Source organism: Giraffa tippelskirchi, chromosome 3, assembly GCF_054371585.1.
Source record: "Giraffa tippelskirchi isolate mGirTip1 chromosome 3, T2T-mGirTip1v1.2.pri, whole genome shotgun sequence".
NCBI lineage: Eukaryota > Metazoa > Chordata > Mammalia > Artiodactyla > Giraffidae > Giraffa > Giraffa tippelskirchi.
In genome coordinates this window covers 184,788,330-184,801,523 of record NC_137277.1, presented here as the reverse complement: position 1 = coordinate 184,801,523, position 13,194 = coordinate 184,788,330, and the positions used below count along the sequence as shown (strand labels likewise).

The following is a 13,194-nucleotide window of genomic DNA, read 5'->3' as shown; positions in this document are numbered from 1 at the left end:
CAAAGGTGACCACTGCTATCTGCTGGTTGTGTTGTTTCAGGTATTTTATATACTGTAACTTGCTCCCCCCATCCCCCATATCCTGGACAGCTTTGCACTCTTAAAAAATACATGGGATTAAAATTGTTAGTTCACTGGTTTTCAGTGATGTATATATATCTTTCTAGATGTCTTCATAGATTTTGAAAACTTTTTAAAGAGAAATAACTTTTTCATATCATTGTATTAAGACTTAGGAGTCTGAGTAGAGAGGCACAAAATAAGCTTTTTTTTCAATCTCCCATCCCCACCCAACAGTGACATCCTGAAAGTTCCCAAGACTGAACCAGTACTAGAGCCTAAAGAACCTTCTCCGGAGAAAAACTCCAAAAAGGAGAAGGAAAAGGAGAAGACCCGACCAAGATCTCGGTCACGTTCCAAGTCAAGGTCCCGGACACGTTCTCGCTCTCCTTCTCATACTAGACCGAGAAGGCGCCATAGATCTCGATCAAGGTGAATAGTGGCTTTAAGATCTGAATAGATCGTGAATTTTTATATGCTGTTCTCCTAGGTAGAATTAGGTAAATTATTTCAAAGCAGTAGAAAATAATTTAGCACAGGTTTATGTTTTGGATTTCCAGAGGTGATTTGACAACACTGTCTATGTTCTGTTAAAAATCTCCACACAAATAAAAAGTTGTGTCCCTTGAAATCCATTTTTTAAATGTAGTTGTTGAGAAAACTGTGCTAAGGAATTCATTCCTTGCATATGGTTTATTCAGATTCTAATTCTGTTGTGGCAGATCATACTCACCTAGAAGGCGGCCAAGCCCAAGAAGACGGCCATCTCCTCGAAGAAGAACCCCACCAAGACGAATGCCTCCTCCACCAAGGCATAGAAGGAGTAGATCTCCAGTGAGACGGTGAGGGTTTAGGGGTTTGGGGGGGTGGTTTTTCTAAATTTGGAGCTGTCAGGTGTACAAAAGTGCCTTGTGTTTGTTTCAGGCTAATCTTTGAGTTAGTGTTCCTTCAGGAAAGGAAAAAAAGAACTCATGAGTAATAGGTAACGTCTCATGAAAGGATACCATTTGAGGTATAATGCTGTTATTTTTGAGTGATAATACTTATCCAGGGTTAGAAGATAAAAAACAAGACATTCACCATCTTGTTGGTTATTTGTGTTAATCTTTACTCTTTTGGACCCTACCAGGAAATCTTAGCAAGTAAGAGAATTGTCCACCTTCTCCCTTTGGCTTTTCATTACCACTAGCTTCTGAATATAGATAACTATAGAATCAATAACTGCTTTTGTCACTAAGTCGTGTCCAACTCTTTTGCAACCCAGTGGTCAGTAGCCCGCCATGGGATTTCCCAGGCAAAAATGCTGGAGTGTTAAAATAATCCATTATACCTTGATGTTTCCTCCATATTAAAGAAATAATGAGTACTTACTAGAAACAGTTCAAGTAGAAATGAAATGATTTGAAAATTACAGTCTCATTCCATAGATATAACCATTAATGGCAGTTTGGTCCTACTTTTGAAGAGACTTGGCATAAAAGTCACTTTGTCAATACTGGTGTTCTTTTTAAAAAAACAATTTTTAAATTAGCATAAGGTAAAATGTTAGGATCGAACACTTTTAACAAAAAGATTATTGCCACACCTGCCTCGAGTAGAGGTGTAGTGTACTGGTAGTAGAGTTCTGTGCCTTCTTGATGATGCATTTCACCTGTTTTTGAAAGGAACTGATGATTGTGCTTCAGATTATATTTAGGACAGAATTTTTTGTGTTTTGAGTCTCTTAAGGTTTTTCAAGGAACCAAGTCAACTTGGAGATAATAAGCTCTGTAATTTTGTTTTGTTTCTGCAGTCTGAAGTGAAGTTTTCCAGATCTTGTATTTTTAAAGAAGATATTTTGGAGGAATTCTCTGGTGGTCTAGTGGTTAGGATTAGGCATTTTAGCTAATGTGGCCCGGGTTCAATCTCTGATTGAGGAACTGAGATTTCACAACCCTTGCATTGTGGCCAAAATAAAACAGAAACAAACAAAAAGGACAGTATTCTTCTTCAGGGAGGAGTTGTCAAGATATGTTGAACCATTTTTTATAAGTACTACTAGGAATTGTGCAGTTGATGTTACTAGTGAAGAGACTAAAGATGTAAATGGTCAGTCAATTTAGGCATCACACTTTTCTAAAATTTATTGTTCCTCCTTAGGAGAAAAGTAATGCTGGTGCTTTGTAGTATAAGATTAGTGGAAACAGCTACTTCTCATACTGGAGTTTTGCAAACAGTGTGTTTTAATTGCTTACTAAGCCATTTAGCAGTCAAGATAATTTGCAGATTGTGTAAGATTCCCTTTCAGCCAGTTTTTGTCTCACACTTAAGGTAGGGTTTCTTTTTTTCAGGTTCTCAGGAATTCTTCCGCCAAAGGTGAATTCTGCAGGTACACATAATTGCAACAGAACTTACCACAGATTTTGCCGCAGAATTCGAGAGTCCCCTGCTTCTAAGTTTATGTAGCTAAATGAATTCCTAATATTGTGCTTTTTTTTAATGCAACATAAAAGGTTGCTTGACATTGTGTTATTAAATGAAAAAATACTTTGCCACCCCAATTTTGTATGCAGACTCCAAAACACTCATTATTCCTAAGGCGAGAAGAGACCGGTTAGTTGTATAGCACTTGACATTTTATAACTATGGGAAAGACAACTCTCAAACAGAAGCATTTATCAGAATAAGTTATTTAGTTAGTCTCAGAACTAGCTGTTTTATATCCTGGGTTACGGTTTTGTTTCACACTTTTTTAAAAAAGCAGACTCATTTATGTGCTTAGCTACATAAACTCAAAAGTTGGATAAAAATAGCTGTATTTTTGTGTAAACTGCATCCATACCTGTAAGGTCGTTCTCTCTGAGCATGCAGTTAATAAACATGAGTACTTTGTTCCACAGAAGAAGGCGTTCATCGGCATCCTTGTCTGGGAGTAGCTCATCATCTTCTTCATCTCGTTCCCGGTCACCGCCAAAGAAGCCTCCAAAGAGGACATCCAGCCCTCCTCGAAAAACTCGTAGGTTATCTCCTTCCGCAAGTCCTCCGAGGCGAAGGCATAGGGCATCACCTCCAGCTACTCCACCGCCAAAAACTCGTCATTCCCCAACACCCCAGCAGTCAAACCGTACCCGGAAAAGTCGTGTTTCTGTCTCTCCAGGGAGAACTTCAGGTAAAGGTAAAAATCACATAAAAACAGGATATTCTTCATGCCGTCCCTACTCCCTTCAAAGTGTGAAATAGCTGGGTAATATTTGTGTCATGTTTTTTGTAAATTTGCTTAGACTCTCACCTTTTCTTTCCTGCTTTAAGCTCTTGGGGGTTTGCTGAAATGGAGTTTACATGTAAAATGGTTTTGTTTTTAGCATTGCCCTCTGGCGTTGAGTAGGTGGAAAAATGTGCTGTTACCAGCCGTGGGCTGTTAGAGTTGGGGTAACTTACCAGAAGTTTGTGTTGTCATGGTAAAGGGATCGTTTTATTACTATGAGACCAGTTAACTTTTTTTATACCCTGCAGATATTTTGTTTGATATCTTACTTGAGGACTTAATATTCTGTTTTAATTCTTTCTGTGGCCACATTGTACTCCCTAGGGAGGGACGTGGTGTCCTCCTAAAAGCTGGTTTGTTTTTTTTTAATTTAGGCTCTAGGCAAGGTTCTTCTGAGTGTTGTCCTTGCTTAATTCTGCAGATTGATTTCTGAGGAATGTATGATCTGTGATCCTGCCAGGCAAGTAGAATGCTGTGTTAGTCTGAGTAAAGGTTGTGGTCTGCTGGCATTTGTTTCTTAAGCGTTAAATACACAATGGAGAAAAATTATGGTATCCATTTGAGTTGAGCCTCTGGTGCTTAGGGCTGGAATAATAACCTGATAGGTGAGTAGAGGGGGAAGGGTGAGATCATAAAAGAACTGTTACAGTAACTGGGTTTTAAGGAGCAGTCTGTAGATTAATATATACTGGGATTGCTCTGATCACATTTAAATTTTCAGGTTATAAATGAAAAGGGATATCCCAGGCAAAATCTTGACTGTTATGTTTTTAAGAGGTTGACGAGAGCAGCATTTCTAATCAGCACCCTGCTGCTTCATTTGTGTCCACCCTTCCATCACCCCCTGGCCCCACAACTGTGCAATATGGTGATATCTAGAAAGACAAATTTTGCTTTTTTGAAGTCTGTTAGTGTAAGGTGTAGACACGCTATCAGAGTGAGGGGTGAGAGTACTGTAAGATGATGGTAATATGTAAAGAGTAACGTATAGATTATTTCTGAACTTCAACAGGTTAATTTGCTGATAACATGAATATTATGCAGTCATTTTTGTTGCATTGACTCATCAGACTGACAGCTGGATAAAAACAGAGACACCTTTAGGTCTTCCAGATTCAGACCTAGTATGGGTGTCTTAGGATAACTTACTTTCATAATAGTCATGTCCCATATTATGGGAAGAGTTTTCTGTTGAAGAGTTTCCAGTCCCTGTGTCTAGATCTGATGCCTATTGTCCTGACCTATTTTTCTTTTCTGGTGAAGTTTTTGCACTTTTGAATACTTCTTTCCTTTCTCTGGAGCTAGAAAGTTGTCTAGAAAAAAAAAATGTTATGAATGTTACCTGTTACCTTGCAGACATATATCAGATTATGATTTTTCTATTTGCATCATATCACTAAAGGGTAATAAAAGTACCTGAGCAGAAGGACTGTATCCTTATTAAATAGGTTGATTAAGCATTATTTATTAACTTTGTTAGGGTCTGCACAGGACCACCTCTTGTTTTGATGTGTTGTCAGAAAGAGTGGACTGCTGCTTTTTGAAAACAAGTCACAGCGAAGGGAAGTGAAGGTGGAAGACAAGGGACCAGTTATATTCCTGTAGCTTATGGGACAGGTCTTCCATGTACAGGCAAAATCCAACCAAAGAAACAGACTGTGGGCAGTGTGGTGAGAGGCTGCCTTTTGTCCACTGAAGCTGAATATTGGTTCTAACTACTTGGAGATAAATAGCTTTTTATAGTAAAGCGATCCCAACCCTTTGTGATGAAATTTCAGAGCTAGGAAAGACTTCAGAGATTGTCATCAAGAAACAAGTTCTCAGGTTAAGTGATTTGGTCAGGGTCAACCAGCCAGGACTAGAATTTGGGTTCTCAGTTGAAAAATTTCTCCCAGCTTTCCTACCCCAAAATGCCTGTTTTGATTGCTAGGGGAGAGAGATGGAAGGCAGGATCAAGTTTTTCAGCTTCTGTAGCTGGTAGTGTGATTTCAGAAATTCCTTTCTTGTCTCCACTGCTAATAAGGGTAGTGATACCATTGAAAAGTGATAAATTTTACTTTTGTATTTCATGTGGTAGTTACAAATCAGGGCCTTAAGGTTCTACTGTTAATAGTGGGCAGATGGAGTGGGAGGGAGGAAGGAGAACTTTTGGAAAATTAAAGGTAAACTAGTTGGAATATACTATACATTCTCATCTGAAAGGAAGCATTTTATAATCAGTGGCATGTCATAGTTAAATTGGCATTATCTTAGTACATAAAATAGTGCTTTGAAATCAGTGAAATAGTTAATGAAATATGTTTCCAGAGGATCTGTTCCTATAGTGGTGATGATAATTTTAAGTTGAGATCAGTGCAACAATATAAATTGTGCTCTGTAAATACTTAATGATTCTTTTACTAATTCTGGTCACAGAGGGACTTATCTTTACCAGATTGATCTTTCAAGCAGGTCTGCAAGATTAATGATTAATAGGACTACTGAAATAAATTTAAAACACTGACTTTTCAGTGACTTCGGAGATTTCAGACTTCATGCTAGAATGATTTTCCCCCTTGAATACTAAAAATGAAACAACATAAAAATAAGCTTTTTTTTTTTTTTTTAATAAAAATGAACTGTTGAAAATCTTACCTAGACAAGCAAACACTGATGAAACATAGTACTAATAATGCTATGATTCAGTTAGTCTTATTAAGCCAGAATAGGGAGTATGTTTAACACTGATTATATCAATAATGACTCAGGACTATTTTAGCCAAGCCATTATAGAGATTAAATCAGGATAAAACTCCAAATACAAGCTTCTGTGGGGGAAGAATATAATGTTATAGCTCAATTGCATTATTTACTAAACAGGCATTTGCCAAATATATAGCAAACATAATAACCACATTTTTAATGTTTCTTAGAGGAAAATGCATTCTGGCATCCAAGTACACATTTCAGAACCCAGTTCTCTAAAGTGGTAGTTTGATATGCAGGTTTATAAACTAGATTCCCTAAAATATCGTTTTAAGAGTTGAAGATTCACTGACACTTGAAAATGAAGAGGACCTATCCAAAAAAGAGCTTTGCTTGTTTAAAATTTTAAAGGCCTTTCTATTTGTGCCTTTGAATTTGTTAAAATGCAAGTTTTAAGTGCAGTCTTGCTCCTGATGACTAATTAAATAATCACTGGATTATCTAATCACTGGATTCTTTAGCCATTCCAGTGATTTGTCCAAAAGGCTTATTATTAGGTAGAATTAATAAAAAGTATAGTGTTAAGTTCTTTGGATTGCTTCAGCAAAGATGGTTAGATTGCTGTTACTGCCTCTTAAAATAAATCTTTAGAGAAATTTGAATATGAGTGTCTGATAAAATTATATAAATGTTAGGTTAAACATTCTATGCTAATCGCTTCAGTGAAACAAAAACAAGTGTGAGGATCCTGAGGGGATCATATTGTCTTCAAGTTTAGTTCTTAGAGGACTGTTCTCTGATATTTCAGGTTAATCTTGGGTAAGATTAGTGATTATGTATTAACATTTGATTTCAGTTGAAGCAATGGGATGGGTAGTATAAACAGAAATAGTAATTGTTAGAAATTAAAGCTTATGCCTGTGCCATATAAATAGAGTCTTGGATTCAGATCCTAGTTCACTTTATTTGCGTGACTTTGGTTGACGTTACTTTTTTAAATTAAGCTTTAGAAAGAAACCTTTAGTCTTAGCGTTTAATATTTTTACCATGGTGAAGGTCTAACATATATATATATATATATATATATATGTGTGTGTAATTTTATTTATTGGCTGAGCTGGGTCTTCATTGCTTCTTGGGCTTTTGCTCTAGTGTGGCAAGCTGGGGCGATACTCTAGTTGTGCACGGGTCTCACATTGCAGTGGCTTCGCTTGTTGCTGAGCACTGGGCTCTAGGGCGTGTGGGCTTCAGACCTTGCGGTATGAGGGCTCACTAGTTGTGGTGCACGGGCTTAGTTGTTCCGTATGTGGGATCTTCCCAGACCAGGGATTGAACTCGTGTCTCCTGCATTAGCAGGCAGATTCTTTACCACTGAACCACCAGGGAAGCCCTACTATTTAAAAAAATTTTTTTACAGGTAGTTTAAGTCCCTCCTGCTATTGTGAAGGCTCTTCTCTACATCAAGAGCCTTCTGTCTCTTAGATGACCAATTTGTTCCTCAGATTTCCAGATCAGATATTTTTCTCTGTGAAAGTTTCATCAGATCTTATGTCTCTTAATCAATTATCATCTTCATTACTTTTCTGGACCAACCTATAGTGGTGCTTTAAAAGTGCTTACATAGTCAAGAGTGGGTGCTTGAAATTTTAAGGTAGCACATAGAGGTTTACTGAACTGAACTGAAATGCTATTGTCTTCACTGTTTCTCTTGGGAGAAAGTTTGAAAGTTTTAAAATCATTGTAGAACTTTCTGAGGCTTTTCACCAAATGTTTACGAATTACTTCTTTTGCTTCAGATAATGACAACAGGATCTTTAAAAGAACTTTTTAATTGTCAGTTAATTATTTATGAGAAGAGTCACACTCTTTTTGTATCATTAAGATGTGTAGCCTTTTGTTTCTTTTTTTATGTATGTAAGTGGGGCTTTTTTTCCCCCTCCCCGCTTATTTTTAGTGACAAAACATAAAGGTACTGAGAAACGAGAATCCCCTTCACCAGCACCGAAGCCTCGGAAAGTAGAGTTATCTGAATCGGGTAAGTGTTTTGTGTTTGTTTTGTTTTTTAAGCTGAATTTGATTCTGGTTAAAGATTAATTACAGTTTATGGCTTAATGATTAAGAGCTAGGACTTTGAAGTCAGACTGGCCTGTTTGAATCCCCAGCTCCACTACTTTTTGTTTTAATTACTTGATTTATCTGATCCTCTTCTCCCCTCCCCTCCATCTCTGACATGCCTAATAATACCATCCTTTAGTCTTTGGTGGTTAACTGAAATAATGTTTATACGTGCTTGGCACACAGCCCGAACTGTCACAAATGCCTGGATAAGTTTTTTTCATTATATTTGGTGAAAATAGTCTAAATTAGCATTTAAATTGGCATTTTAAGCTCCTCCTTTATTTAGGGGGAAAAAAAAGAGTAGATAGTACTTGACCCAGCTATCACAGATAAAAGTTTAGGAGACCATTTCCCAACTCAAATATGTTATATTTTCTGTGTGCTTAACTAAAGAAACACTTTCTAAATGCGTCCTTCTTTCAGAAGAAGATAAAGGTGGCAAAATGGCGGCAGCAGATTCTGTGCAGCAGAGACGCCAATATAGACGACAGAACCAGCAGTCTTCATCTGGTATGGACACTGATTACATGTTTTTTCTCTCTGCATATCCTAATAGAAATATTTAAGATAAAAATATCCAAAAGTGTAGTGAGTGTATTGAGAAATATTTTTGTGCCTTCATAGAAATATGAGGGAGCTTTGGTATTAAGTACTTCCTTAAAACTTAATTTTCTCTTAGATTGTTGTAAAAGTAATAGGTCCTCAGAGTACAAAAGTTAAAACAGGAATAAAAGTTGGAAAAGTATGTTTCTTTCCAGCCCTCAGTCTTACTCACCAAAGCTTTTATTTAGAAAATTTCTGTGCATGTATTAAGTATCTATAGTTTAAAAACAAACCAAAAACACCTAACAGGCTCAAACTGTATATTATATTGCTTGCCTTTTTAACTTACTATATCTAGACATCTTCCCCTGTTAGTTCTTAAGGATCTTCCTCATTTATTTACTGGCTGCAGCATTTTTAAAATATTGATAATATACTATCGAGCCACTTGCCTATTTGGACATTTAGGTTATTTCTAGTTTTTTTCTGTGTATGTGTTTATATGAGTGTATCTATAAAATGAAATTTCTGAATTAAAAAGTATGTACACAGAAAACTGATTTTAAAATCAGATATCCTGGTTTTATTAGCTCAGTTGGTATTTGTGACGGAGTCTAGGCACTGCCTTTCCTTTTCACTCATAAAATGGAAACCAAAGCATTCTACAGTGACATTAAGTCAGTTAAAGCTATATAGCTTTTGTAACTCCTTTAAGATGTGGTTAATCATGGAATTGTTTTGCAAATACATTTATGTGTTGGATATTTTTTGGTATTTATAGGAAATGTCAGATACATTTTGTTTGATAAATAATAGGGATATGAAAGTTTTACTGAGCTTTTTGGAAAGTCACTAGATTCTTAAAGAGTGCTGTCGTCTTGGCTTGAGCTATAGAAATGATTTGTATAAAATAATCATATAATAATGTGTATTTATGTATGCTTGACTTTGAAGTCATTGAGCACATATTGGTAATTGTCTTTTTTTCAGAACTCATGGCTTGTGTGTGTGCTCACTTCTGTTAGTGAACTTGATTTGCTAATTTGGATATTCCCTCTGCTTAGCTTCCAAAAACAGGTACAGGCTGTTAAGCATACATCTGATGTAAATTTTTGTTTATTGTGTAATTATAGATTCTGGCTCCTCCTCTTCCTCAGAAGATGAACGACCCAAAAGGTCCCATGTGAAGAATGGTGAGGTAGGCAGGCGACGGAGACATTCCCCTTCCCGGAGTGCCTCTCCATCACCTCGAAAGCGCCAGAAAGAGGCTTCCCCTCGGTAATGTCTTCACGCTTGATCTGTAGTTGTGATAAAGCTTCATGACTTAAGGGATGGGCTGTGGGCTTATTTAGAATTTGGTTAACTCCATTTCATTAGAGCTTATAGTAGGAAATGGCCAGATTTGGGGGTATTTGGGTTTTCTTTTGTTCAGTGATTATTACTGTTTAGTGAGAATTTAGTAAGTTTGTACCAGCATGTCGTGCATGTGCATGACCTGAATAGACCAGTTAAATCATGGCATTTACTTCTGACTATCTTTGAACATCTAAAATATATATATATATATATATGTATTTCCATTAATTTGGTGAATGGAATTCTTGACACTTGTTTTTTTCCACTGCTCTCAGGATGCAGATGGGAAAGCGATGGCAATCGCCAATGACTAAAAGGTTGGTTAGATGCTATTTTGTAAATTAGGATTACATGTCAAAGTTCTAGTGACTTAATTTACTGTTGAGGTAACATCCTGTTCCCAGGTTTACAGGTTATGATGGTGGAGAAGTTCCTCAGTTGTTTTGGTTTGATTTAATTATATTTTCTTACACAACAAATTAATGAGGTAGGACAGTAATAATAGCTCTTTAGATTTAGTGGGGAGGGACTTTGTGATAATGATAAGGAAGGCAAGAGAAACTTGGGAGAGACATTTAAAAGGTTAAAAAATGACTGTAAGGCTTAAAGAAGTATTTTTCATGCTTCTAAACTTTTGTCTTTGGCTGTTGAACATTTCTTCCTTAATAGTTACAGATATATTAATCGTGCTCAGTCGTATCCAACCCTTTGCAACCCCATGGACTGTAGCCCGTCCTCTGTCCTCTGTCCATGGAATTCTCCAGGCAAGAATACGGGAGTGGGTTGCCATTTCTTTCTCCAGGGACTCTGCCCAACCCAGGGATCAAACCCATGTCTCTTGCATCTCCTACATTGGCAGGCAGATTCTTTACCCCTGTGTCAGCTGGGACAGAGAAGGCAATGGCACCCCACTCCAGTACTCTTGCCTGGAAAATCCCATGGATGGAGGAGCCTGGTGGGCTGCAGTACATGGGGTCGCTAAGAGTTGGACACGACTGAGCGACTTCACTTTCACTTCACTTTCATGCAATGGAGAAGGAAATGGCAGCCCACTCCAGTGTTCTTGCCTGAAGAATCCCAGGGAGTGGGGAGCCTGGTGGGCTGCCGTCTATGGGGTCGCACAGGGTCAGACACGACTGAGGTGACTTAGCAGCAGCAGCAGCACCTGTGAAGCCAAAATATTAATCATACTTAGTGTAAAAAAGGTAGTTGTTGCATGTAAAACTTGTCCTCATTACCAGTGTGACTAGGAAATGATGTGGTTCTAAAGAGGTCACTGCACAGATAGCAAGCTGTCTTCATTCTGAGACTTGTCTATTCCTAATTCTTAAGGGCTGCTTTGTGTTTTGAGGGTTAATGAAGCTGGTTCTTACACAATTTGGGGTGGTGGGAGACTTCTCAACAGAGTTGAAGGCTTCAGTTGGCATGAGTGTTCAGAGTAACTAGAAGATGTTTGCCTTTTTCTCTTTTAAACCCCTGAAATGTGTGTCATATCAGCTTAAAGAAGCTATAGATCTATTCGGTGTCAAGATTCCAGTTATAAGTGATTATCAAGTTTTTCTTGTAGTTCCTTAAGTATGCTAGTTTGGTTATTTTATTATTTTTAGCAAGTTATAGTTTTATTCTCTTTCCAATTTTCTCACATGGAAACATAGGACATTGGAAGTCATCACTGAAAGGGACCTTTTAGTTATGCCAAGCCTTTCATTTTACAACTGAAACTGAGGCACAGGATGAATATCTCAGGTCATAAGTGTATCATAGATTCTAATCTGAGTTCAGTTTTTTTTTTAATGAGAATATTTTTTTTTTTAATAAATTTATTTATTTTAGTTGGGGGCTAATTACTTTACAATATTGTAATAGTTTTTGCCATACATTGACATGAATCAGCCATGGGTTTACATGAGGAGCCATATAATCAACAGTAATAGCCTCTTGTGCTATTATATCTACTGATAACACACTAGGAGTTCTGCTTTGTATCATCTCATCACTCAGGTTTGTGAGTGTAAACCTTTTTCTCTGTGAGTCAAAACCCAGATGTCTTTACCCATTTGAAATCTTCATTTCCTATTGAAGCAGTACAGTAGTCCACCCTGTTTCTCTAGGTCCTATAATTCTCAGATGAACCCTGCTAATAAAGTGACTTCTCCTTTACTGTCTTCCTTATAATTAAAACTTTGGTGTCTGCATGTCATCTGAAGCATATCTGTCTTGACCTTTTGTAGTTTATATTTTAAATCTGTTCAGAGTGAAGTCTTAGTCTCCACAAAGCATAAGCAAGTTTAAATTAAAAATCAAATTTATTAATGAATGTTAGAATTTTCATTGTTGTGTTAATGAACTCTGCTTAGATTTATTGGGGAATCAAGACAAGTAAACTTGAGAAAATATTTCCAGATTCACAGGGAGCTTCAATCCTTTACTGGGCAAGAAATTAAGAACTAATTACAGTTGACCCTTGAACAACATGCATTTGAACTGTGGGGGTCCACTTACTACCAAAAAAAAAATCTTTTTTCAAGCAAATAAATACTGTATAGTAATACATGATCCTCAGTTGATTGAGTCTGCCAGTGCAGAATCTGGATACAAACAGTTGACTATAAAGTTATCTGCAAATTTTTAGCTGCACGGATTCAGTAACCCAAGTTCCCCATTGTTCAAGGGTCAATTGTACTTTATTTGACTGCTCTTTATACATAGACTTAGCCAATAGATGTCAAATTGGCCTGACATTTACTTTAGTATATCTGCTGGGAGACTACTATGAGTTGGTCCAGTTGATGATAATCATATTTTACAGGTGTGCCTTTTGTCGTTGTGCAACAGAGTTCAGAATTAAGGTCTATGATTCTTATCTATAGTTTAACCACAGTGCTCCTCATGATGGCTTAAGTGCTTAGTCAGCTTTGTTTCTTTGTCTTTGGAGTAGTGTTTTTAATTAATTGTTTGCAACTCTTGTTCAACCATAGGAATGTATTTTTTTAAAAAATCAAGAACTTGGAGCACTGACACTCAGCTTTTGGGGCTTTAATTTTAAATATCTATATTAGAACATTGCAGTTTTCTAGGCTTTACAGCAGTTGTTCCTAACAAGGAATCAAAAATTACTTGAAGAACCTTTTTATTAATAATCTACATCAGCTGGACCATAGCCAAGACCCGGTGAACACAAAGGTCAA

General features: G+C 37.0%; 1 protein-coding gene across 48 annotated transcripts in view; it reads left to right on the top strand.

Moving 5' to 3' along the window:
• SRRM1 (serine and arginine repetitive matrix 1) overlaps window positions 1-13,194 on the top strand; it is a 29,615-nt gene that overhangs the window by 9,054 nt on the left and 7,367 nt on the right. For 8 of the 48 annotated variants that reach the window (XM_081586696.1, XM_081586685.1, XM_081586677.1 and 5 more), the window contains 7 exons: window positions 298-492; window positions 783-902; window positions 2,940-3,214; window positions 7,944-8,024; window positions 8,531-8,617; window positions 9,784-9,928; window positions 10,282-10,323. In XM_081586696.1, coding sequence (XP_081442822.1) covers window positions 298-492; window positions 783-902; window positions 2,940-3,214; window positions 7,944-8,024; window positions 8,531-8,617; window positions 9,784-9,928; window positions 10,282-10,323 — 945 coding nt within the window. The remainder of the gene's footprint in view (window positions 1-297; window positions 493-782; window positions 903-2,939; window positions 3,215-7,943; window positions 8,025-8,530; window positions 8,618-9,783; window positions 9,929-10,281; window positions 10,324-13,194) is intronic. The other 40 variants (XM_081586698.1, XM_081586686.1, XM_081586678.1 and 37 more) reach the window with 13 other exon arrangements.